Below are 27,981 nucleotides of genomic sequence, written 5' to 3'. Positions count from 1 at the left end.
GGCATGGACAACTGCCCACCCTCAGGAACTTTCTCAGTAGTTGTAAGACCTGGGGCATTCTTCTTTGTTGTTTCTGGCTTGGTGCTTGGCTTACGGTAGATGCTCAGTTAAGGCCTGTCAACCTTGTTGTTCTGACAAGACTTAATTTTATGGAGGTATGTGGCAAAACAACACACTTTTTGCAAGAACCCTGCTAGTGTGGACAGGAGGTCCCAGGCAGCTTGATGTTCACCCGTGTAAGCTGGTGGTAACAGAAGGATCAGTGACACCCATCTCTGAAGCTTTGCCCACCTGAGCCAGGCTATCCTGCTTCTGGGGCTCATGCTGGCTGAAAGGAGCAGGAAAAAATTCCACTCAGTCCCCCCAGGCCACCCCTAAAACAAATGTCTCTTCAAACACAAGACAGGAACAAAGGACTCGCAGATGCCAGTAGAAATACTGTATTCATTTTTGAGGACTGTGCTACTTTTAAGGCAAGTGTCACATGTACAAAACAGAGATAAACAGTATTTATGACATGTTAGAAAGACAGTGGCAGGGGAGACACTTCAGACAGGGTGCAGTGGGATTTTCTCTCGTAGGTTACTCCAGATCACTGACTCCTCTGTGGACTGAAAAACAGGAGACACGGCACCTTCGTTGTTCTCTTCCAACCTCCAAGGGGAGGGTCATCCACATGTCACATGGAAGCAGACTTCTCCAGAACTGTCCTTACTGCAGGGCCAGGTTGCGACATGAGTGTTCAACCAATGGGCCTCACTATCCAGCTCTAACCTCTGCGCTTTGTAAGGTTCATCTTTAGAAATGGAAAACCAGGAAGCCAAAGACATCTACCTATAGGTTAGTTCTCCATCCAAACTCAAACCACTTTGGATTGGGGCTAAAACTAATACACACACACACACACACACACACACACACACACAGAGTGTATATATACATACTAGTATACATACACATGCACATTTATACATGGAATAAAAAAGGTTTACTGAAGCCCTGAAGCCTGAAAGGTAGTAGATGTTCATTTACTGTGTGGAATCCAACAAGTGTTCCTGACCCTTTGAAAACAGAAGGCATTGGCAACAAGCTCTAGCCACAGGCTAGAAGTTTTGGGGCACCTCTGCTCAGTTCCTGGTCATTTCTGGCTTCATAGGACACTGGAGTGGTTTAGCTGTTTCAAGAGAGCTGACCTTCCTGCTGACCAGGTCATCTCTGCACCCCATAGCTTTCTCCACCCTTTCCACTCAGGCACAGAACCCCTATTTTAAAATGGAGGGGTGCTTATCTCGGTCCTTCTGCCTTTCTCATGGAAATGGCAGACGCATCATAAAGGTGTTTACCTGTAAGACCTGGGTGACACAAACAGGAAAGCCAATAGTGAATGAGATTGAGCATTTGTGGACTTTTAATGGCCTGATGTATTATGGGAGGGGGGTGGCCAAACCAGTGCCTGGGCCTGGGGGTCACAGAGAAGTCAGGCACCCAGAAATGTGGTGGGAGGTGGGGAGCAAATTCCTCACAGCCTGAAGGATATCAGGAGAGGCTTTGATGTCAGCAAATAACTACACAGAAAACAGGTGGCAGGATACAGGTTCTAGGGCACAGAGCTGAACTGTCTCCACCAGAAGGTAGCCTTCATGGAAGAAAACTGTCATTTAGGTAAAGAAGTGCATATGGGTTAGCATTTGCTCTCCAAAAACCAGAAATGGAGAAATGGTCATTTTCACGGATTTCATCTGCCTCACCAGATACCTCTGAGGTAGGTAAGAGGCAGGTGATATTAGCCCCATTTTATAAATGGGGTAAAGTGAGGCCCCAGGACTTGTCATGGGTCACACTGTGAACACACCAACAGCTACAGTGAAGGAGCAGACTTGGGTCTTCCCTCCTACCAGTAGCATACTCTCTTCTAAGAGATCTCTTCCCTGGACTAAAACTGGGGCATGATAACAAGAGGAACATGGACAATTTTGCTGGTAATTTTAAACTTTGATACACCAGCAGGAAAGGAGTCCAAATCTGTGGAAATCAGTCAAAATTTGGGGACCAGGGAGTGGAGGCACCCTACCCCAATTAGTACATGGATTTATTTGTGTGGGGGTTGTTTTTATAGTTTTGTTTCTTCAGTTGTGCAGTATTTTAGGGAGGGTCTAGTTAGATTATCATTAGATTAATAAACCAACGTGGATTGTGAATATGATGACCACATCTCACCTCTCCAGAGAAAGAGGTCCCTGTAGCCCATTGTCAAGTCAGAGTGGTTGGAGATAAGTTGAAGTATTGTCAGAGGCTCAGGTCTCTGAAGCAGAAAGGGACTTCAGGTCTGGGATGGGAACAGGACAAATGTGTTTGCCCTGTTCTCATTAGTGTCCCTGCATCTACCCCCAGGCTGCATTCCCTTGCCTTTCTTTGACCTTAGAAATTAAATGAGTTTCTTAGTGCTACTGACCAGAGACCCCAGCAGTGCTAACACCACCTGGAGTATTTTTCTTTTCTGAGGTACTGGGAATTGAACCCAGGGTCTTATGCAGGTTAGGCAAGCACTGTATCACTGAGCTACATTCCCAGCCCTGACCTGGAGTATTTCTAACTTGACAACTGGGCAATGCCTCGGATCCTCTAGAAGCCACCCACACCTAGTTGGAATACACCCAAGTCACGACTCAGCAAATTCCAGCCAAGTCTAAGAATTTGGGAATTTCTCCAATTATTACTGTCCATGAGGCAATGTGAGAGGTGACCAAAAGACCCTTGGTTTGTTCAGAGAGCATCTGATGATGGCTGACCAGGGACAATGAAAAATAAATCTGCATTTTTCCAGGCTTTACCCAGAGGCTCCGGAGAGCCCATGATCTTCCCAAGCCTGGTAGCTTGAGTGGGTGTTTCCAAATAGAGCTCTGGTGCCAAATATCAGTGTCCCGGTCCATGGGAACCAGTTCTTGCTGGGGAGCCCAATGCCTGTGCTGAGGTAATTCCTCTAACCAGTGACTGGGCCAAAGCATTGCTTGGGAAATTAAAAGTCCATGAGGGCTATGCCTGCATCAAACAGGCTGGGAGCAGGGCTGGGTGCTGGCCCTGGCAGGCCAGCCCATGGCCCAGCCCCCTCACAGCACCGACTCCTTGGATTCCAGTTCTGGGGCGCTGGCTACAGGTCCTGCAGGATTCTGGTGTGTCACCAGAGGTGACGTCTCTTCCTCAGACTTGGAGTTGGGGATGGCTTCCACTTTCACCTCGCTTAGTTCCTGCTCCCCTCTCTTCATCGCCTTCTGATTCAGGTGGTGGAGGATGCCCGCGCCCAGGGCATCCCCTTCCACATTCACCACAGTGGTGGTCCGGTCCCTGGTGGAAAAAGCAAAGGGCAAGCATCACATCCAGTACCACCACTGAGAGTTAGCAGGGAGCTGGCCTTGTCACAGGCAGGCTGGACAGTCCTGGGGAAGTAATGATGAGGGCAGCTACTAAGGTCTTGTTTTAAATTGATTTTCTTTGAATGATCTTTATTCCTATAAAAGTAATAGACCCTCACTGAAGAAAATCTGGAAAAAAGAGAAGTAAACTGGGCATGATGACATATGTCTGTAATCCCAGAAATCTAGGAGGCTGGGGTAAGAAGATCGCAAATTTGAGGCCAGCCTCAGCAACGTGGCAAGACCCTGTCTCAAAATAAAAATAAGGACCAGGGGATGGGCGTGGTATGCACACCTGTAATCCCAGTGATCCGGGAGGCTGAGGCAGGAGGATCACAAATTCTGAGGTTCTGAGTATCACAATCTCAGCAACTCAGCAAGGCTCTAAGAAACTTTATGAGACCCTGTCTCAAAATTAAAAATGAAATGGGCTAGGGATAGAGCTCAGTGGTTAAGTACCTCTAGGTTCAATACCCAGTGCCAAAAAAAAAAAAAAAAAAGAAGGAATAAAAAAAGAAGCAAACAAGTTACCCATATTCCAGAACTCTGAATGAGTCAGGAGTAACAATGTGATCTAGTTCCTTCCAGACATCTTTCTATAAATATCTTTTAGATGTAATAGACACCATCATATAAATTGTATACAGCTGGGAGAAGAGAGTAGCTATGGCTTTGAGTTCTTTTTCCCCTCAGCGTCACACTGAGCTGTTCTCATTTTGGCCTAGCTTTACTAATGGGGACCCTTGCATGCATTCCATGACTGTTGGCAAACACCCTTTCACAGAACAACAACACCGTCCTTTCTAAAAGCTTATTTACCACAGATGAGCCCAATATCTATCCCCGCTGTCCTTGAAGCTCAAAGAAGGTACTGGGCCCATTTTGAAGAGAGGGGAGAAAACATGATCTTCCCAAAGGGTACAAGAGGACAAAAACCATGGATGCAGGATCAGAGGGCATGGGTGGCTGGAAGGTTCGGATGACTGCAAGTCTCAGGTGACCGCAGGTCTTGGTGGCTCAGTTGGTGTGGGCCCTATTCCCCCCTGGCCAAGTCCCTCTTGATGCCCTTTCTCCTTGCACCAGAGGCATCTGCATGAGGAAAGAGATGGATCTCTGATATGACTCTGGTCCTATCCAAGTTGCCAGCTTAGGGATGGGGTTTTCTTTTATGGAGGATCTGGACAACAGGAGTCTATAGGACATTTTACCCTCATTTCTCTGAGGATGTTAAGTTGGAAAAACTGATTCCAACCACCCAACCACCATGGGTAGATCTGAGAGTTCAGTGCTAGACACCTGTGTTCACTTGTGACTAGCTTGACAGGAATGTCTTCACTGAATCTATCAAATGCTTTCCCATGTGCCCAGTGTTTTGTGTGTTTTGCATGACTGATTAATGTAACCCTCACTGCATTGTGGTGAAGCTTCTGTTACGATTCCCATTTTACAGAGGAGCAGACCAAAGCACAGAGAGCTTCCATTACACACTGCTATGTGGTGAAGCTGGGACTTGAGCCCAAGTGCCTGGGCTTCCAGATGCTATAAACAAGTTCTCAGTAGAGGCATCTCATGGTCACTCATGGATGTTCATGGGCATTTGACTCTCATATTGTTTAACTTTTCCTAGTTCATCCTTGCGTATGTGCTCTCCTATCTCAACATCAGCACCTCACAGACCCTCCCTATATAGCAGATATTAATTATACCTGCAAAAGGTATCACAAGACTCAAGAAATCAACATCCAGAAACTCTTTTGGCTTTTGCAGTAGCTCTGGATCACCACTTTGTTTAACTCCTCCTTTGCTGAGCCTGAACCCAGCTGCTTGCATTAGCAGGTTCACCTTCTTTCCTCAGAAATCACTCCTTAGACATTTCCAGGTGATGGACAACGATTCCTGAAGGATCACTGTTTCAACTACTTATCATTCATCTGCAGCCAACAATCTCCATAGACCCTTGTGCCCCTGGGGCCTGTGGTGGGGGCCTTTACCCTGGATCCTCACTTTACTGGATGTTACAAGTATGTTCTCAGTACTGGCATCTCATGGCTATTCATGGATGATCATGGGTATTGGATCTCATATTGTTTAACTTTTCCAAGCTCTGAATCTGGACTTGCCAGTTTAACTGTAGGATGCTTCATAAGGCAGGGGGTGTGTTTTAAGTTTCTTTGTATGCCCCAGGCCTAGTGGAGAGTCAAACTCCTGGGAAACTCAACAACAGTTTTCTGGTTTTGGTGTCCTTAGCACTCACTACTTACACAATCCAGTCCACAGCTAGGATCAGAGAGAGGTCATGAGTTGGCAGCCCAATAGCCTCCAGGATAATGGCGATGGTGAGGACCCCTCCAGCTGGCACACCTGCTGCTCCAACACTGGATGCTGTGGCAGTCACTCTAGGGGATGGCAGAGCAGGGTCACCATTAACATAGATAAGCAGGGGGCACAGAAAAATGCAGAATGTGGCAGCCGTAGTGTAGAAACTGAAAACCACACCACCACCATGGATTCTGAGGGGCTGAAGAGATGAGCCACTCTCTTCAAGTACAGTCAGCTACCTTAGGCACAGGTTCTGCATCCTTGGATTCAACCAACCACGGATCAAAATATGTATTTTTAAAACTTTCTTCTTCACTGAACATGTAGACTTTTTTCCTGGTCATTATTCCCTAAACTCTATAGTCTAACAATTAATTACATAGTACTTACATTGTATTAGGGATTGTAAGTATTCCAGATGATTTAAAGTAGATGGGAAGCCAGGCATGTTGCTGAATGCCTGTAATCCCAACAACTCAGGAGGCTGAGATGGAAGTATAAATTTGAGGCCAGCCTCAGCAACTTAGCAAGATCCTGTCTCAAAATAAAAAATAACAATAAAAAGGGATGTAGATGCTCAGTGGTAGAGCACCCCTGGGGTTCAATTCAGTACCAAAAAAAATTATGGGAAAATGTGCATAGGTTGGGTGCAAATATTATACCATTTTATATATGAGACTTGAGTTTGATGGAATTTGGTGATTTGATCTGATTGGTAGGGGGTTGTGGGGATTGTGGGGGAGTGGCCCTGGAACCAATACTACCCAAGATTACTGAAGGATGATTATAATGAATCCAAATTGTACACACTTCACAAATGAGATGCTGAGTTGCAGTAAACTAGTTTTTCAAAGGAAATCACAAAAAACCCTCAAGTTTTAATCCAGGCCCCAAATGAGGGAAAGAATAATGAGCTTACAGAATTGTGAAGATCTGTCCTGCATTCAGGTCCACGTTGTTGAGCTGGGCAATGAACACTGCAGCCACACACTGGAAGATGGCTGCTCCATCCATGTTCACAGTGGCCCCGATGGGGAGAATAAACCTGCTGATCCTTTTGTCTACACCATTGTTTTCTTCAATGCACTTCATCATAGAAGGAAGGGTTGCTGAGCTAAAAATGGCAAAAAACCAACCAATTGTGAGAATAGTTCCTTCAGACCAGGTTAATATATTACTCATCTCAGATCCTGGAACACAGCAATAGTGCTTAAGTTTCTGACTTTCCTCCCTTAAAATAAGAAGGAAAACCCAGAATTGTTTCAAAGTTTCTGGCATAACACAAGGCTTGTTAACTACCAGTTACTTCTGCATTTACCTGTTAAATTATTTTCGTGGATTTACCTGTTCCAAATTTCTCAAGAACCACATATTGCCTTATAGTACAAAATGTGCACAAGAAGAAAAAGAACTGGTTGTGCATTTATATCCGTGATCTCACCTGGTTCCATACTGATGTGACTGCAGCAGTCAAGGCCCTCCAATTCCACTCACCTGGAGCAGGTAGCAAATGCTGTTGCAAATGGTGTGAGGAGGCCCAGAAGGAATCTGAATGGGTTTTTCCGTGTGAAAACAAATAAACAAGTGGCAGAACAATTCCTCCATGAATAACATGGCCTAAGATAGATGCAAAGATATATTCCCAAGGCTGGTCACCAGCACAATGATGTCCTTCATTTCCACAATCTTGCTTCCGACCAGGAACATGATGCCCACAGGTACATACCTAGGGGATAGAGCACAGGGTACTTATCAGGAAGGTGGTAAGGAGGGACTGAAAGATGATGGACCTTTCTGATACAGAATGCAGGAACTTTCAACCAGAACATCTTCATCTTGCTCTAGGATTACCCTGAGAACACATAATGATGGGGGTAGATTATGTCCATCTTACAGTTGTGAGACTGTGTGAAACAAAGTTGTTCACTCACCATAAGAAATGGAGTCAGTACCAGAACCCAGACTTCTTTCCCTTGGAGACATATGTTCTTAACAGATGGATACTACCAACCACAGGAGCTCCCAAGTAGGAAAGCCAGGAAGTCAAGATCAAAGCCCCTGGGACTATGAACTTGACTTTCAGCTTTGTTCAGGCTCCTTCTGAGAACTCAGAAACACGGAAGACTAACATCTATTTCACAGAATTGCTGTGATACAAAATTGAGCCAGAGCTGTGGGACTTCTGTGAAATTTTACATTCTTTGTGGTTTGGCAAACATGATCCCGTGGGAAAAAGTCATTAACAATGATACTCTGGGAACACTCCTGGAACATGAAGATTTTTTTTTTTAAGGCAGAAAGGGAAGGAATGAATTATGGGAGCTGCAAAGAACAAAAGTCAGTTTTTAAATTTAAAATAAATTCAGGAAGAATTTGATCATTTGATTACTTTTGGCTTCTTTCACCTTACAGTGAAAGAGCTGGATTATTGAAATAGAGACTGTATGGCTTGCAAAGGTTGCTGACCTTGTGTTTGATCCATCTAGAAGTTATTTCTGTGAATATATAGGGTAAATGGGCAAGGGCTGAGGTTTTAGAGTGGATCCCTCCCATGCGTGGTTGAGATCCTTAACCAGCTGAGGCATTTGAAACTCCAATTCTATGTGACTTGGGCTTTCTGGGCAGCTGATCTCCCACTGTAGCTAGATACCCTGCAAGATCTCCTTCAATGAAATACCTGCTTACATATCCAGCACATGAAATTGAAGGAATGACTCAATGAGTTTCCAGATTGAAAACAAATGTTCTAAACTGGGAATATTACTTTCTTGCATAGGGTTTTTTTTACATCCAAACTGGAAGGATTTTAGATTGAAAAAATAAGCCAAGAAAAGAAGTTGACATCTGATGAAAGAAAAGTTTCGTTTTCGAAAATACCAGTTCTCTCATATGAAGTGGCATGTTTGCAATGACAGAGGCAGACTCTGAGATCTTCAGATGGAGCAAGAGAAACACACTGAGGGTGCTCTAGAGTTGGCCTCTCTGTTTCAGACATCTCTGAAAATCAGTCTGGCTATCACCCAATGCCATCTGATTGTGAAGTAGTTCTAGGATTTTTTTAAGTGTTGACAATAAGGAAATTGTGCACAAAAGGATAAACAAGTTCTTAACGACTAACAGGTAAAAGCTAAAAGCCACAGAGGTCTGGCTTGGGGGAAATGCCAGGAAAAGTTTATGAGGTCTCTCCCTCTCTCTCTCTCTTTTTGGTACCAGAGCCACATCCCCACTCCTTTTTATTTTTTTTATTTTGAGACAGAGTCTCTTTAATGGCTTAGGGCCTTTTGGATTTGCAAAGCTGAGGCTGGCCCAATCCTGTGATCCTTTTGCCTCTGCCTCCAAGTTGCTGGGATTACAGGCATGTACCACCAAGCCTGACTAATTTATGAGGTCTGAGCACTGGATTTGATGTGATTTCTGAGTTGTTTGGAGGGAGTTGGTAAAACTTTTACTTTTTTAGCCATGAATCAATCTATTGCTTTCTTACTAAACAATCATTTTTCCTTTGGTATTATACAAAAAGTAATTTACGAAAGTATAAAAAAAAAAAGTTTATGAAAAAAAAGACCCCATTCCAAGTTTTACATATGCCTGGGGTGAAGATGGACTGATCATCCATGTTGTGAAATACTATAGTGAATGGTCCCTTAGAAGTTAGAGATATATCCTTTTGAGATAAATCAGGCATATTTTATGTGACCAATGGCAAATAATGAAACTCAATGGTCTACACAATGATGTGGACAGCCTTATGGCATGGGTTGATGGTGGGAACTTCTAAATAGATCACAGTGACAAAGCCACCAAAGGGTCATTGAGGGCTTGCAGGGGGTGACTGGTAACCATGGTGCACCCCTAATTTCCTGAGGTCCTGGACAAGAGGAGAAGCTGTCTCTACCTGTACCAAGCTGTCTTTTCCTGTACCAAGACTGGCCTGAGGTCCATCCACCACAAAAGAGCCCTGAACCAAGTGGCCCTACAGGAAAACTAAGAATGGCAAAGTCAGATTATTTTCTGGACGTCAGGGGAAATGAGAGAAGAGGAGGTGGGCAGGGTGACACTCACCACATAATCCACGACACCAGTACCATTGTTGCCTCATTGAAGGAGTTGAAGAAACGGATGAGCTCTTCTCCCTCAGAGCCTAGTTTCTTTAGGGCAACTCCTAACACCAGGGCAAACAGGACCAATCCCAAAATGTTCATCCCTTCAATCTCAGTGCCAATGGGAATCTGCAGGATAGGAAGAGACAGAATAGTTCAAGTTCACAAAAGAAGAGAGAGAATTTAGGGTGTATGTATATGCTTGGCATTTCCACCAGACTATGTCCCAAGTAATAAAAGTCTCATTATTTTCTTTAACCTTTAGTGGTTTATAAATAAGGAAAACTTAAGGGGAGATGGTGTTTGAGGATACAGAAAATAAATAAGTAATTTTACCTCTTTAACTCTGAAGAGTTAAAATATCTATGGCATAGGTTAGAATACAAAGCAATGAGCTCCCTGGGTTACTTTATTATTTTCTTTACCCTTTTTCTTTCTTTTTATGTGGAACTGGGCGAGTACTCTACCACTGGCACTTGCCCAGCCTTTTTTATTTTGAGACAGGGTCCACTAATTTGCCCAGGCTGGCCTCAAACTTACAACCTCCTGCCTCAACCTGCCAAGTAGCTGGGATTGCAGGTGTGTGCCAATATGCCTGGCATTCTTCCAAATTTTCATCACAAAACATTTCAAAACTAATAGAAAAGCTGAAATATAGGATGATGATCGCCATATAAAGTGCTTTTGTTTATGCTAAGATATAAATGTATGAGTGACATCTATGTGACATATAGAGGAGCAGTAGTATTAATAATTATGGCACATCAACTTTGGAGCCTGACTTACACTACACTTGCTGTTTGTGAGTGTAGGTAAGTTAGTTAACTCTGTGCCTCAGTGCCCCATCTATAAAATGGGGACAATAACAGTAGCTAGCAATAAGGTTGAGTATTCAGTATATTATAAATGTAAAGTACTTTGATGGTGTTTGGCAATGAAAGCCTACAAGAATTTGCCATTGTAATTTTTTTAATGGGATATTTTGTTGGAGAGCATTCTAGGGTCATTTTATCTGGGCAGTATTCTTCTTACAAATGTTATTGTATTACTATAGACAGTAAGACTTCTGAATATCACTATGTTCTCCTGAGACTTGGTATATTAAAGTTGCAGGGCTACAGGTTAAAGAGCTGTGGAGGAAGAAAACCTGGATTATAGTGCTTGCTCTACTGATAGATTTTGTGTGATAGGGGGCCATCTCTAGAGAAGTGAGCACTACCAGGAATTTATGAGCTGCAGGGCAACACTTGGTAGTGACCTCAGGGCTATCAACTCACATTTTTTGCCCATGTCCCAAATCTTAACTGGAACGGAAGATCAAGAATCAATGGTTATGGTTTGAATGTGAGGGTCCCCCCACAATGCAAGAAGGTTCAGAGGAAACCTGAACTGCTTCCCTCTGCCACACTCTTTCCACTGATGTTCAGCCTTGCCTTGAGCCCCTGAGGAATTGGAGACAGCCTTCTGTGAACTAAGCCCTCTGAAACCCCGACCCTTCAAATAAACTTTCCTCCTCAACAGTTTTTCTGGTCACAGCAGCAAAAAAAAAAAAAAAAAAAAAAAAAAAAAAAGATGACTAAAACACAATGCAATCAGAGAATTCATCTGCTAACCAAAAATTGGTTTTATGGGCTGGGGTCGTGGCTCAGTGGTAGAGCACTTGCCTTGCATGCGTGGGGCACTGGTTTGATCCTCAGCACCACATCACTCCACATTGCTCTCATTTATCTTTAAATTTTTAAATTTGTTCTAATTAGTATACATGACAGTAGAATGCATTTTGACACATCATACATAAATGGAGTATAACTTCTCATTCTTCTTGTTGTACTTGGTTTTGTATAGTCTTGATCAACCTCAGAAGACCATCATTTCAAGTAATTTGTAGTGGGACTATTACCCCTACCTCACCAGGCTGTCCAAAGACTCAATGACATGTCAAAGGAGTTTCTGTGCCATGAAGGTGGCATACAGAGGTAAGCCATTTAACTAGAGAGCCCACATCCCAGTGAGCCCAGCTGCAACAACCAGGGATTGGCAGAGGGGCCAGCTGGACCTACAGCCACATTCTCTGGACTTTTAAATTAAGGACTGATGATTAAATCAACATTTATGAACCAGGGGAGTTTTATGGGGGGTACTTTGATAGTCATTTGTGCTATTCTACTAGGAAACGGCAGACAAGGATCTTAAGAATCATAAATGTTCTGAAAGGATTTTACATATTTTAAACAAAGTGCAGGTTCTTCTACACCCCACAATTTTCTGAACATCCCACCAGACATAAACACAGGGGAAGTTGGGAAAATCCTACTTATGGATCTGAGCTAGAGCTAACTCCATTGTATATGTAAATAGCTTCTTCTTTTTTTTTCTGCACAGTTTTAACATCCATTGGACTCCCAAAGAATATCAAGCCAATGAAAACTCAAGGAAAACTGTTTTGTTCTAGGGTTGTTTTTCATTTCAGAAATCGTGTCACCAATAGCCAATGTGCTAATATCCAAGTCACCAGTACAACACAATGTCAATCTGCTATTGTAGCTGTCACATTCAGGGGGATTCCATACATGGATACAAAGAAATATTAGCACTTATGCAAAAGAACAAAAAGGAAAAAAAAAAAAAAAACTGCAACAATGTTTAGTTGAGTTCTGTCTCACTGCTTTTATTTATGTATTATTTGAGAGATGGGGTCTCAATATGTTGCCCAGGCTGCCCTGAACTCATGGGCTCAAGAGATTCTCCTGCCTTAACCCTCCTGAATAGTTGGCACTATAGGAATCTGCCACCATGCCCAGCTCAGTCTCACAGTTTAAAACCAAATACATTCAAGTAGATGAAATATCTGAAAACTTCATTATGTCTTATAATTGTGCATTTACATGATGAAATATAGATTGCTTTATTATACATTTTTATTGCTTCCTTAAATTATATTACTTTTAAAAAAAGTTTTATGTGTAGGAATTGGTTGAATCACCTTTTAATTATATTTCAGAATAGTACAGGTGTTATAAAATACTTTACAGATTCTCTAAGGATTTAGTGCCACAAGTCCTGGCATTTGACCATGTTCATAAATAACCAAAGAAGTAAACCTAACTTATTAACTTTAACCAGTCATTCAAATCCCAAAGTTTCAACCCTGCTGAGAAAAAGACACATCACAAATCTTCCTTAATTAAGAAACGTTATTTGCTTATGAATATTCTATGCACGTGATCTTGTAGAGAGCTTTACCTTTTCATGGGTCCATGTTTCCAAAGCTGGTGTTGTGAGTCATCTCTTTATAATCAGTTGCGTACTATAACGAAGAAGAAAAACCCATGGTTAGTGCCCAGGCCAGAGCCCCACCCCAGAGGAACCCAGGACATGGCTAGGCCTCCTCACTCCTCCAGCATGACGTTGCAACTGAGCACTGTGGGCAGGCTTCCTTGGCTGGCCTGATAAAATCGCACAGAATTTACATTAAGAACAAGGTAGCATGTCTTTAAGAGGCCTCTGGTCACTTAGGGACCCTAGGAAAGAGGGAGAATTTCTTCCTGTTCCTTAGGCAATGGTTTGGAGAAGATGTGCTCAATTTTCCTGCTGATAGTTTGATATTTCCAACAGCTGAGACTTCATGGTATTCAAAGATCTTGGCACTATTTTTGTAAGGTCAAAGTTTACTTTCAATGTTGTCATTTTATTTTCACTAATTTATTTATGCCTTACTTATTACAAAACTTATTTGAGTGTGACTGCTCTTTAGCATCTGTTTCTAGTCTAGCTTGAGCCTATGCTTTCCAAAGTAAGGGACTGTAAGGCAAGATGATGTCTGCTGTTTGAGTCTTCCAGGAGACTCATAATTCAGAAAGTGAGACCTCTCTGCAGGGTTGGTCCTAAGGTTGGTTGACTTTGCAATCCTCTGCATGGTGCACAACAGGAACCTCCCCATGTCAGTCCATGCTGCTGAATGGACTCTGCTAGAGCCTGTGCCTTTCTTACCCCTACCAAGAATACTTGACTCCAGAACTGTCTAGAGGAGCCCATTTTGAAGTACAGACCTGGCAACTGCCTTGTGCCTGCTTCTGATGAGTTCTGGATTCAACCAGCTTTGTTTTATCAAGGGCGTCAAAGAGGTACAGGTGTTCAGTTATCTCATGGTCAAGGGTGCAGGGAGACAAAACTCACCCTACTCACTCTGTGACAGGCACTGAAAGCTCCATAAATCTTTTTCTCCTACCCTTACTATATATATATATATATATATATATATATATATATATATATATATATACACACACAGGTTTGCTTCTGTGCTTGTATGCAGATTAAAAAAACAAAACAACAAAAAATGAGAGGTTGTAAGTGGAAACAGAAATATCTCTGCTAATAAAAAGCAACTGTGTTAGATCACCTAATCTAACCTTTAGAATCCTTCTCTGTCAAGAAGGGCCATAGGAGTGTATTTTGATGCTTTGCTAAAAACAGGGGAAAACTAGTAACAACCCTGAATGTCCATCAACAGGGGATACATGGAGGAAAACTGCGCTATACTCTTAACTAACACAGCATATTCTATAGCCATTAGCATTATGCAGAGGGATACTTATCTATATGGGAAAATGCTGATCATGTACTGTATTAAAAAGAGCAGGTTTAAAAGAGCAGGGCTGGGAGGGTAGCTCAGAGGTAGAGCACTTATCTAGCATGTATGAGGCACTGGGTTCCATCCCCAGCACTGGAAAAAAAAATTAAAAAAGGAGCAGGTTATGAAGCAATATGTGTGGTATATATACCTACTAACAATAGGTATAGCATACTAAATTTTCATGTGTACACACAAGAAAAAACATGTAATGGATATCTCTAGGTAGTGACTATGGGTGATTTTTGTTTTCTTCCATGTTTAAAAATTTTACTTATGTATTTTTGCAATGAGTACATATTGCCTTTCCAATCAGAAAAAAGGTGTATTTTAAAAAGTTTTATAATATTTAAGATATCCCCACAAAGTTGATTGGGAATATTTTAGATATAAAGGATGTGGGGGTCTTTGGGACATGTAGAAATTTCTTTTTTTGTTGTTGTTCTTATTTTTTGTTTGTTTTTATTTTTTAATTCTGGGTGCCCATCTATAAAAACTTGGGTCAATGTTACCAAGATTTGTTAAAAATACCAATCCCTCCCTGCTCTTACCTTACCTAACTCTAGAGTTGTGATTATATTTCTCCTCTATCAAAGTTTCATATTTTTGGCAAAGGATCAAAACCTTACCGTACGGAATGCTGGCAACCACAAGATTGGAAGGAAACAGGTTTCTGTAGGAAATGAAAGCATTTCATTAGTATTCTTAACATTCAGTGTGAAAAAAAAAAAAGATTCAGGGTGCAAAGTGTCTGTTTTGAGATGGGCATTTGCTTTTATTTTTGGTTGTTTTTTTTGTTTGTTTGTTTTGGGGTACTAGGATTAAACCCAGAGTGCTTAACCACTGAGCCACATTCCCAGCCCTTTTTATTTTTACTTTGAGACAGGGTCTCACTAAGTTGCTTAGGGCCTTGCTAAGTTGCTGAGACTAGCTTTGAAACTTGTGATCCTCTTCCACCTCAGCCTCTTGAGCTGCTGAGATTACAGGCATGTGCCACCATGTACAGATCGAGATGGCCTTTTCTAAAAACATAACTGTTGTCTCTCCTTCCACCTCCAGCAGTTCTCTCTTGATCTAGACACCCCAACACCTCAGTTGCTTGACCACAATACTTAAGCACTCCACCTCTAGGCAAGTGCTCTACCACTGAGCCACAGGCACAGCCTGACTGCACACAACACTTCTTGATCTTTAGGTTTAACTGAATCCAACTAAGTCTTGATAACTGCATTACTTTGTAGTGGTTTGCAATGGCAAGTGGTGCTGCCCACTAGCAAAATCCTAGGGGTCTTTTGCTGTTATGATAAGGGGACAGCCATTTCTAGAACTGGCGGGGGGGGGGGGAACAGTGTGTTTGGGGCAGTGCCAGGTCCCGGGCATTTATCCTGATAAATGCAGTGCAGTCCTGTACAATAACTGTCTCAAGGTCCTTATCATTTCCAATGTTCTGCACAAGATACCTGTAGGTAAAAACCTTACTTATAATTATGTGAGCCTGGATTAGCTCTAAAAGAAGAGTTTACTTACTTTTTTGTTTTTTTATGTTTGCACCTTGAACATGCACTGAATTTTCTAGAAATACAACTTCTGTAGAAATTATGGGGTGATGATCTTTTGTTGTTGTTTTGTTCAGGAAGTTCCAAGAATTATTCATCTTCCTGGAAAATTATACCACTAATGGCAAATTGTAGATCAGAGTCCTTAATACCCATGCCTCAGTATTAAGTATCCACCTGCATTGAGAGCTAACTCATTAGCAGTGATTCCAAATCCAGGAATAATCAACCCCTTTGTTTTGGAGAATCTACATATTGAAAACACATTTTTTAAAACATAATTATTTCCCCTTTTGTCTTTTCTATAGTTAAGTCGTTATGATGTTTTTAAAAATTATTTGGGTAGGTAAATTCTGTTTTTGGATTTTATTTTAGGATGAAGGCTATTATAGAGCATTTGTTACAAAGAAGAGCAATAGACTTGAATTCAAAGTCTAGTCACATAAACGACTTTTATTAAGTGCCTCCTTGGGTCATGCTCAGTAAGATGCTTATCTTGATATACAAGAAATTATATTCCAGCCAATAGTCCATTTGTTCTACCCATTTCCTGCAAGAATAAGAAGTCTGGAAGAGCAAAAAACTCAGGATCATCCTTTACAATTTGTGTCAGATTTATCCACTGATTCCTTATTTCTGTCATTGGATTGTTTGCTGGGGTGCACAGGGTTTCAGAGGTAGATAGGTTTGGCTGTAACCCAATGGCAGGCAGAATCTAAGCTGGGTTCCTGGTATTCACACCTTTAAGTAACCTCTCTCCTTGAGTGTGGGGTAGGGTCTGTGACCTGCTTCTAACCAATAGTATGCATGTGCCTTCCATGATTTGATTACTTAAAACTGTAGCTTCCATCTTGCTGTCCTAGTCTCCTGATTGTCTTCTGGGATTGCACACATTGAGAAAAGCAAGCAGCTGTTGGAAAAGCCCACATGACAAGAAACTGCTGGTGGCCTCTAGCCAAAATCCAACTAGAAACCAAGGCAACCAGCCCAAACTTCAACTAACTGAATTCTGCCAACTACCAGGTGAACTCTGAAATGAATCCTTCAGTCAAGCCTTTGGATGAGATTGTTAGTCCTGGCCCAACCCATGACTGTAGCCTTGTGAGAGACTCTGAAGCAGAATGCCAAGATTCCTGACCCACAAATACTCTAGGATAATAAATGTGTGGGATTTTTAGCTGGGACATTTATAGTAATTTGTTTTGTAGCATATAAAACTAATACACCAGCCGACAAGGTTCATGAGATGCAAAACTACTTCATTAGAACACTCAGGGCCAGCTAGGGTTCTGTAGTACATGCCTGTAATCCCAGTGGCTCAGGAGGTTGAGGCAGGAGGATAGTGAGTTCAAAGCCAGACTCAGCAACAGCAAGGAGCTAAGAAACTCAGTGAGACCCTGTCTCTAAATAAAATATAAAACAGGGCTGGCAATATGGCTCAGTGGTCAAGTGCCCCTGAGTTCAATCCCCAGTACCCTCCCCTACAAGAAAAAGACCATTCAGGGCCCTCTTACAGGATGGCCAGCATTTAGCGGTTGCAACACAGCACTTCCAAACTTGTCTATGAAAACTGAATTGGCTTTTAACATATAGAAGACCAGCAAGTACATGCCTGCATTTAAGCTGAAAAAAGGTGATTTTTGGTGCTGAATTAATGGTCGCAAAATTGTGATCATAAATTTGATTCTTATCACTTGTATATTCACTTTAAAAAAGGTGGAGTTGGTCGGAGACTAGCAACTTGCATTGGTTAGTCTTTGGTATATAGGTGAAGAGCAACATTTGCCTATTATTTCCATTACAAACCACTCTCTTACCTATTTCAATCTTGTGGGCTAGGTTTGGTATCTCATTTTTGTTTGCTCCTCTGGTCAGAAACAGAAAGTGCCCCATGCCAAGATTTTCTTATTCTATATCCATCACTTAACAACTCTCAGTAGTTTCCAGACTGAGCTGGCCACAGGACTCTCTTTCTGTGAGGACAGGTAAATTAAGGAATCAGCCAAGTTCAAAAACCTCCATCTTTCCAAGGAGAACAATTTCCCCTGCAAATTCCTCACATCTTTCAGGGATTGAGCTGTTTCCTCAATTGATGCAAGCACAATCTTTCTCACAACCTGGAAATGCACTCTCTTCCAAAAAGCACAACACTATTTTTTTAAAATCCTTTTCTGTCCTGCCTGGTCTTTTATCATGCACCCTAACCCAGAACTTGTTTTCAGACCAAGACAAAATCCAATGGAAACAGAGGGGTACAGGCAATGCTTCAGGTGAAACAGCAGCTTCTGCCAAAAACAATTAAATCCCTAAGAAGAATATAATGCATTTTAGCAGTTCCTGATAAAGTTAAACATATATTTACCATATGACCCAGAAATTCTACTCCTGGAATATTTACCCAAGAGAAATGAAAATAAATGTCTACACAAATGGTGCATACACATAAAAGTACTATTCTTATGAGCCCCAAACCCAAGTGTCCATCACAGATGAATGGATAAACAGACTATGATAAATTCATACAATGGAATACCACTTGGCAATAAAAAGGAACCAACTACTGATATGTACAATAACATGGATAATTGCTGCAGCATTGTGCCAAAGAAAAGCACGTACTGAATGATTCCACTGATATGAAACTCTAGAAAAGAAAACCAAACTGACAGTCGTAAAAAGCCCATCAGCAACTCAAGGCCAGGGGAGAATGGAGATTTCTGAGAAGAGTGATGAGTGAGGGCAATGTGTGTGTGAGCTCGTGCTACTAGGATTGAACTCAGCAGGGATGCTGCACCACTGAGCTACATCAATAGTCCTTTTTTTTTTTTTGGAGACAGGGTCTCACTAAGTTGCCCAGGCTGACCTCAAACTTGTGATTCTCCTGTCTCAGCTTCCTGAGTCACTACAGTTATAGGCGTGGGCTTCCATACCTAGTGCATTCAGTGTCTTGATTGTGGTATGGTTACATGAGTTAACTATTTCTCAAAACTCACTGTATCGCATATGGGTGCCTTTCACTGTATACAAATCATACCTTAAATTTGCTTAAAAAGTGAAGACAGTGATAACTGAGGAGATTCTACAACCTCAAAACACAGAGAAGGAGATTCTACAACCTCAAAAGACGGGCACTCAATGAGAAAGTTGAACTGTTTTCAAATATCAATTCCTAGGAAGGACTTGCCTGGGAGCAGTGAGCCAAAGCTGAAACACCCACAAAAAAACACATTCCATTCATTTGGTCCCCGGTTGTCACAGACAAGGAGCACCAATAGTTTCCTTCTGCCAGATAGGAGCTGAGGCTGCAGGAGGAAAGCACATCCTCTGACTCCTTCTTAGCCTCATCATTCCAACACAGATGTGACTGTGATCTCTGGCTCTTCCTTCCCTGGAACGTTCCTGTACACAATGATTAGCTGTTCACCAGCCAAACAGTTCTGTTCCTCAGAGCTCTGTTTCTAGGGACTTCTCCCAACAGCTCACATTCACACAATAACTAACTTTATGAACTTTCAAAATTAGAGACATAAAGCTGGAAGCAATTCTGGAGGTGATCACTCATTTAGCACATGGAGACCACCCAGGCCTGGAGTCATGAAGTTGATCCATCTTCCATCATGCTCCATCTAGACCAGCACTGCCAGTGGAAAAGTCTGTATTTGTGCCATACATGTGGCTACTGAGCTCTTCCAATGGGGCCAGTGCTACTGAGGAACGGAATTAATTTTATTTACATTTAAACTAATTAAGTTTAAATAGCTTTGTGTGCCTAGCGTCTGTCCTGTGGGACAGCACAGATGTGTAGGAGATCTGGAGCCCGGAAGTTAGGAACGAATTATCTTCCTAGGTTTTGCTCTGCACATGGCTCCCTGTTCCTAGGCATTAAAGGATTTCCAACCCTGGAGATCTTTGTCTTCTTCAAGATGGCAAATACTTCCTCTTTCTGTTGTTTGATCCTGAGGGATTTACATGAATTACATAATACCATGTATGTGTTAGACTAAGGTTTCTCAAGCATGAGTAGATCACAAAATCAATTTATTGGTTTTAACCATTATTTTATTTTATTTTGGTACTGGGGATTAAACCCAGGGGTGCCACATTCCTAGCCCTTTTTTACATTTTATTTAGAGACAGTGTCTCACTGAGTTGCTGAGGGCCTCTCTAAGTTGCTGAGGCTGGCTTTGAACTAGTGATCCTCCTGCCTCAGCCTCCTGAGCTGCTGAGATTACAGGCATGCCCACTGAGTCTGGCTAGTGTTTTATAAATATGCAACTCATTAGACAGGATGGAAACTATCACTATGAAAATATTTTTTGGTGGAACCTGTTTCAGCTGCTGTATGTGATGGTGGGGGGATGTATGTATGTGGATACCTCAATGTAAAATGCATTTTTTACTGTGGGTCAAAGTGAAAAATTGTGTGTAAATGCCAAGATATTATTACTAAAGCCACTAAAACCAGTGATTCAAGTTATAATGAATGGAAAACTTTTCAGTGCTGTATGAATCTTGGGATACATAACTTTTTTTTTTTAAGTTGTTTACTTTATTCATTTATATATATACGGTGCTGAGAATCGAACCCACTGCCTCACACATGCTAGGCAAGTGCTCTACCACTGAGCCACAACCCCAGCTCTGGAATACATTACTTAAAACCAACAGGAAAACAGGTGTGAGGTGAGGCCAAATTAGCAAATGCAGAGCTGCTGTTGGGGTGCTATACGGGTTCATGCAGCTCAGTGTGAAAAACTTCAAAAATGTTCCCTCTTTATATAGCTGGTGCTGTGTGGTCTTCTGATCCTATTGTCAAGGGCGGTATGTGTTTTCCTGCTCTACATGAGAAGAATGCAAAACAGTTAACTTTTGCTTAGGTATATATTTTTGTTCCAGAAGTATTTCCTTTGTTTAAGTTCAAAAATTCTTTACTTGATCTATACAAATTTCAAAGACTCCAGAACAGGATATGGCATGGTACGTATATTTGGTAAATATTTATTAGCCATTGTGTTTATTATTTCAGAGCCAGTTAAGAGGATTTTCCCTCTTCAGATCTTGGTACCCTCTACCAGTCTGGAAGCCAAGGGCAGGCTGGGATAGTGGGTTTATGCTCTGATGATGAGTGTGTGTGTGTGTTTATGTGTGTACTGTCAATCTACCTTCTCTTTCAGGTCTATATCTACTTTTACATCCTAGTCAGAAAAGCTAGGACTGGACTCCTGGGGGGACTTTTGGGGGAACATGGTTAAGAATAGCATTCACTCTCTGTATCAAGTAGCCCTCAACTGATCCCAGAGGCTGGGATACATTAGAATACCAGCAAGGCACTCAAGTATTAACTCATATAATCCTCCAAGAAATTCTAAGGAGTAGGGATTACTATTAGCCTCATTTTATAGAGAAGGAAACTGAGGCATTAGAGACTAAATGGCTTGTCTGGGATTTAAACCCAGGTTGCAGGTGGCTGGCTTTAGCGCTGCTCTTACTCATGATCTAGATCACCTCCTTGGATGTTCTTTTCATTCTTGTTCAGTTATCCTCCTGTGTGACAGAAGAAATGGTCAAGTTAAAACCTGTTTTTTTTTTTTTTTTCCTTTTAAATTATGAACTTCTATTTTTTCCCCTCAGGATTCTGTTAGGCTGAGAAATCTCTGTTAATTTGTTTCATCCTGCCTATAGAAAAAGAGTCACAGGCATAGTTAAAGCAACCTGCTGGGGGCAATACTTCAAAGAACTTATTCACAATTCACTCCTTTGTCTGTGTAATTCCTATTGTGTGTGTGTGTGTGTGTGTGTGTATATATATATATATACTTTTTTTTTCGTGTTATATATATATATATATATATATATACTTTTTTTTTCGTGTTATATATATATATATATATACTTTTTTTTTCGTGCCAGGGGTTGAACCCAGGGGAACTCAACCACTGAGCTACATCCCCAGCCCTTTTTGTATTTTATTTTGAGACAGGGTCTCACTGAGTTGCTTAGGGCCTTGATAAGTTGCTGAGGCTGGCTTTGAATTTGCAATCCTTCTGCCTCAGCCTCCCCCTATGCTGAGATTATAGGTGTGTGCCACCCCACCCAGCTCCTAGCTAATATTGATTCCAGTCTCCAATAGGTTTCTCTGCACCTACTTGAGAAATGTTTTCTTGGCAGCTTGAGAGGCATTGTAAATATCTGTGCCAATCCTGGGGAAGGCAAGTAAGTCCATCCTGACTCTCTGTGAAGGGAAAGGCCTAAGTATTGTCCACTATTAAGAAAATAAGTACCAGCAGAAAAAACTTAGAAAACTAGGTGACAAAAAAAATTCTACCATGCACTCTTGCTATGTGACTGCACAACAGTGGCCCAGGGCCTTTCTTCTGGCTGCTGGTGAAGACAGGAGCCCTGGCCCAGGTCCGGTCACTACCTGTCTCCTTTGCAGTTAAGCCTCTGGTTCTCTTTTTGAAAATCACAAACTTTAGAGCCCAAAGGCATGTTTGAAGCCAGTTGTCTCAATCCCTTCAATTTATAGCTCAAGAAAACTGAGGTCAGGCTGGAGATGTGACTCAGTGGCAGAGCACCTGCCTAGCATGCGCAAAGTCCTGGGTTCCATCCTTGTGAAAGAAAAAAAAAAACAAAAAACAAAAAACAAAAAACAAAAAACTGAAAACTGAGGTTGATTCTGGAGACCATGCACATGTAAGGCAGAGGAAAAAGAAACTGGAAGGTCAGTGAGGATCTGTGAGGATTTGCCCCATTTAAGAATGGAAGGTTCTTCAGTATTTAGTTTTACTTTTCTTCCTCCTGCAAATTTCCCATAGTGTGATCCTATTAGACCAGAACATAGTCACTGCTGGATTCTCTTCTAGATGCCACATGGTTCCCCATAAAGACTACTTAGCTTCGAGTTAACTTGAACTCCCCTAAACAGTTTTTTTTCTTTCCATTTATCTCAGATTATAGAAAAAGGGCCAACCTGATTAGAACATGTGAACTGGAAAAACCCAACCTCTCTGTTGTATTGATCCATTGCAAGTGCAAGCAGATATTAGGCCAGCCCTGTTGTAAGACTTTATAGACATAACTCATTTAACTCTCAATACAATCCTATGAGGTAGGTACTATCACAATTCCTCCTATAAAGATAAGGAAACCAAGGAATGGAGAAGTTATAGACATGCCTCACAACCAATAAGAATTGTTGGGGATCAAGAAGTTCTACAATGACTAGTATCCTAACAATCTATTTGTCTCTTTGGTGCCCAAACCATGTTATTTTGGATGAGAAGTCACAAGTCAATCACTCGGGTCACACACACAATTTTGGAAGTCCTGTACTGTTCCCCGTTCCCAGGCAGTGGAGCTCTGAGCTGCTCAGGAGGAAATTGTCATTTTCCTACCAGCCAGTTGCTACCTGCCATCACTTCTCAGCGCTTCTAGCACCAGCCTCCTCACTCCAACTTCTTTTGTCATTCAAATCCATTGTGTGGGAAATCACAGTTAACTCATGAATCACACTGCCTTTTAATATAATTATAATGTACTAATTGAAAATAATAATAGAAGGGAGATCAGTAGAGTAGAGCAAGCTGATGGGGGAGGAAGGGCAGGGAAAGGAAGGTAAAGGCACCAGCTTGGGAGGCTGAGGCAGGATTGCAAGTTCAAATCCAGCCTCAGCAACAGTGAGGTGCTAAGCAACTTAGTGAGATCCTGTCTCTAAAGAAAATACAAAATAGGGCAGGGGATATGGCTCAGTGGTTGAGTGCTCCTGAGTTCACTCCCTGGTACAAAAAAAAAAAAAAGATTGATCAGATTATGTATGAATATGGAATAATGAATCCCACAATTATAATGCACCCATGAAAAATATTTAGTTAAGTATGATGATCATCCCTCAGAAAGGTTCAAGCATTTGCCTATGTGCTCACTGCACAAGATTAAGGCAAGATTCTCAACTATGCCTGTCTGACTTCAAATCTTTTGTTCTCTGCACCACCTCCAAATTACCAAAAAAGTTCATTCTTATATCAATTCATTCATTAATGAAAAGTGTATAAGATTTGCTCATTCAATTCATATTATACATCCAGCTCCTGGGTCCACATTATGTAGCCCAAACAGGAGTTTACAATTTTCCATAAAACTTTACTTCTGAAGCTGGAAAGCCTTCAGTCATCTATTGATCCATATATAGGAAGAACAAGGAGATATTGGGCCAGCCTGTTCTAAGAACTTTACAGATGTAACTCATTTATAATTCTCAAAACAGTCCTGGTAAGGTAGGTACTGTCATGATTCCATTTTGCAAAAACTATGTAGTCAGTCTCCTGGTCACTAGACAATGAAGGACTGTCCGTTGCAATGTACAGTTTCTGATCCCACACCTGATGCTCCAGACTTTGTTGTCTGACTACAATTTATGTGCATGTATTGTGTTATTATTTGTTTAAATAGATTGATATCACTCTCAAAAAACAAAACAAAACCCTAAAGCCCCTCAAAACTCTATAGTTTTCTTGTTTATAGGTTATCTTTAGATAAGAAATAGAAATCAAAATAAAATTAAACAAAAATATGGTGAAACATGCATGCGCACACATACACACGCGCGCACAAATTATCATCTATTGGCTTCATCTCTGACTGGTAGTTTCATCTTTACAAGATAAGTTAGAAATCATGACAGACCGCTTGGGAGTTCTGAGTACTTCACCATCAGGAAAGGCCATGAACTGGAGTGCAAGACCTTGGTGGCAACTGTGCCAACTCACCAGGGAATTTTTCTAGTCTTCCAGGTGTTTGAATTCTGGATGGTTGTCAGGCAAGGGTCTGGAGGAAAAATGAGGTATTCCCTAACTGTCTTGTTTCATTCACCTGCCCACAGGCTGGGTCCTGACTCTCTCTGTCAAAGAACAAGTCCAAAGGCATATCCAATCGGCATCCATGATGTTTGTTGAAGGAAGCAAATTTTACAAATTGACTCAGGGAATCTCTAGACCCAGGAAGCATTTCTAAGGTTGTTCAGGCCTCAGTTTCCTCACAGGAGACACTCAGTATGAAACCAAAACTAAGCAGGGGTTTGCATATTTTCCTTCATTTAAGGGGTTCAGCCTTGAATCCTGGTTAGAGGAAGTGGGGTTTTGACCTGGTCCAGTCACAGCTGACCTGGTTCCTTTTATGGCCCAAAGCAACTATTTCTGGAACAGTGACATTAAACCACAAGTGTGACATCATTACTATAACATGTTGACTTGGGGGAAGAGGGAGTAGGATAAATACAGAGTTCCAAACTATAGGACAGGAGAGCCACAGTTCTAATCCATTTTTTGATAAACCACTCCATGATTGTGAACAAATTGCTTCATCTCCATCTCAGCTTCCTCAGCTATAAAACAGGATCATATCACCTGCCCTCCCTTTATCCATGAGCTGCTGGATTAAATGAAGTTGGCCTTTGGAAGCACAATAAAACACTGCCTATTCTAACAAGCCAGGACAAAGCCTCTCTTAGCCCTCCCAGGCAGGTGTGGCCCAAGTCATTGAGAAGTGGAACCTATACTGACTGCTAAGCGATGACACTGGGTTACCTTCCTTCAGAAGCAGGAGCTACAGGGGCTTAGATCTAAAACCATGACCAGGAAACAAGAAGTCCTTTCTGGGGCTGGTGAGAATGAGGTGTCCTCCCCTATCTTAGCCCTTGTCACCATTTTATGGCCACCATTTATTTTTTGGAACTAGACCAGCCCGGCAGAGCTGAACTCATACTTTCTTCTTGGATCACAGATCCCTGCAAAAAAGCATCCCTGAACTCCTCCCTGCAAGAGCTGACTGACACCTGAAGGCAATAAGGCAAAGGTGCTCTCCATGTTAGCAGACTTTTTTCAGCACCTAAAAGTTAGTCCTCGAACTTTAAAAATCTCTAAAGACTCCAAATATCAAGCTGCAACAGGAAAAAAAGGCTGTGATTTCATCAAAGTTCCTATAGGCCACCCCTACTTGAACTTTTGGCAAGACTTCTGCTTCTCCTCATCATTTTTTTTTTTTTTTCTTTTCCCTGTAGAAATGTCCTGGATTTTTGGTTGTTATTGATGTTTTAGATGAACAATTTCTTTCTTAAGTAGCAGACAGTCATCACATTTTCCAGACAGAGAAATAGAAACGGCAGAAAAACAAGTCACTTTGCCCAGAGTTTGCTGCTTTATAGTCTCAGCAATGAGGAGCTTTGCCTCAATGGCTCAAGATCAAACCTCAGAATCTAAAATTAGCAGAAACCTGGAGGTCCCCAGTTGAACACCTCACTCAACCAAACCTGGTTAGATCAGTAAATGCTTGTCTGCTGTTGTTTCCCCATCTGTGAACTTTGGATTATTGGAGAAACAAGAGGTGAGGCTTTGGAAACAACATCTCAAGGGATGAAATGTAACTTCTGTGAGTCACCCAAAGGAAGCAAAGTTAAGTGAAGATGCATCTTTGTTCCAACCCTCTGGAACACACACCTTCTCACAAAAATGTCCTTTGAAACTCACTATACTCTTCAGTGGTCCTAACTGGAGTAGAGAACAATTTGTCCCAAGTTCTCAGGGAGGCATGCTTCTAGACAAGGACCCCACACAGCTCTTCAGCCCTGTTATGCTAGAGTCAACTCTTCAGAAAACTGCCGGCTTCCTTCACAGCCCAAGGGCTTAATCGGAGAAGGCCCTAAACTGCAAGCAGGAGAGCCCAATAGGCAAACTTTAACCAGTGCTCCCAGAAGGTTTTGAGCACCATGGGTACAAAATGGGGTGAAGATTCTGGTCGTGGTGGAAACATTTTTTAACCAGTTGAGGGCAGTCTGAGTGTAAGGAGTTAAGTATAGGTGGAATGGCATATACTGTTCCCTAACACACACACACACACACACACACACACACACACACACACTCATCTAACGGTAACACTGGTTCTTGATTAAAGATGCATCCCTTCTCGTTGATACTGGCCGGTGGACTCCAGCTGTTTTGCAAAGAAGTGGTGAGAGAGCATGCAGACTCCTGACGCTATTTGGACATTAAAATAAAATTTATAGGCCACCATAGGCCAATTAAGAATTAAACTAGGACATATGTGTACGTGTACCATCTGGATGGAGACACCCACTTCGCCTTTGGCGAGATGGGCTGCATTACCTGACCAGGTCAAGGAAAGAATCCACCGTCTCTTTGGGGACCGGAGGAGGCCCCGACTCCTCCAATCCCAGGTCGCTGGACTGAAGAGTCTGTGCACCGGATCCTGGCTTGATGATGAACGCCAAAGCGACAGCAAGCGCCGAGGCACTAAGCGTTGTGAGGCCAAAGTAGGCAACAGCTATGCCACCCAGACGCCCGAGGGAGCTGGCGTCGAGAGAAGCAGCGCCCGACACCAGGCTGCAGACCACAAGCGGCAAGATGATCATGCGCAGCATGCGGAGCAGCATCTCTCCGGGGAAGGCCAAGTAGGTGATCTGTGTGCGATTTAGCTTTAACTCGCGCAGCGCAGCACCCAGGCCGGCGCCCGCCACCACCCCTGACACGGTCAGCAACACCAGCGCGTGTCGCCGCAGGAAGTCAGAGCAGCGCCGCGCGCGTCCCCCGGCGGTCCCTGGCGCGCCAGACCCCACTGCAGGCCCTGCCTGGGCGCCGTCGAGGTAGCCGTTGGTCTCACTGCTTTTCTCCATGGCGCTGCCAGGTGTTCCAAGCTGGAGGAGGCAGGGGACTTGGGCTCTGAAAAGACAGGCTCCCAATGAATGGATCGGGCGGAGCTAGCGGAGTCTGCCAGTTACACCCGGCAAAGTCTGAGAGGCGGCCCCAGGGTCTTCTGACCGGGCGGTGGAGCAGATGCGGAAAGGGCGAACAGAGGCGTGGGTTGCGAGCTGCAGTTGGAACAGAGCGGACCGCGCCGCGCCCAGCCTTTTCACAGCAGCCGCGGGCGGGAGATGATGCAACGCGGGAGCA

The 27,981-nt window shown here is 42.4% G+C and overlaps 1 protein-coding gene across 1 annotated transcript; it reads right to left on the bottom strand.

Annotated features, from left to right (window-relative positions):
* Positions 1 to 430: 430 nt before the first annotated feature.
* Positions 431 to 27,981, bottom strand: Slc1a4 (solute carrier family 1 member 4). The gene is given in 12 exon segments (XM_047523415.1): positions 431 to 3,342; positions 5,672 to 5,806; positions 6,649 to 6,843; positions 7,224 to 7,305; positions 7,308 to 7,370; positions 7,373 to 7,455; positions 9,792 to 9,958; positions 13,073 to 13,084; positions 13,086 to 13,136; positions 15,092 to 15,103; positions 15,105 to 15,135; positions 27,178 to 27,981. Coding segments are annotated over 12 exon segments (1,593 nt in total). The 5' UTR covers positions 27,705 to 27,981; the 3' UTR covers positions 431 to 3,107.

The sequence above is a fragment of the Sciurus carolinensis genome, chromosome 13, assembly GCF_902686445.1.
Source record: "Sciurus carolinensis chromosome 13, mSciCar1.2, whole genome shotgun sequence".
NCBI classification, from domain to species: Eukaryota; Metazoa; Chordata; class Mammalia; order Rodentia; family Sciuridae; genus Sciurus; species Sciurus carolinensis.
This window is presented reverse-complemented; position numbering and strand designations above follow the sequence as displayed.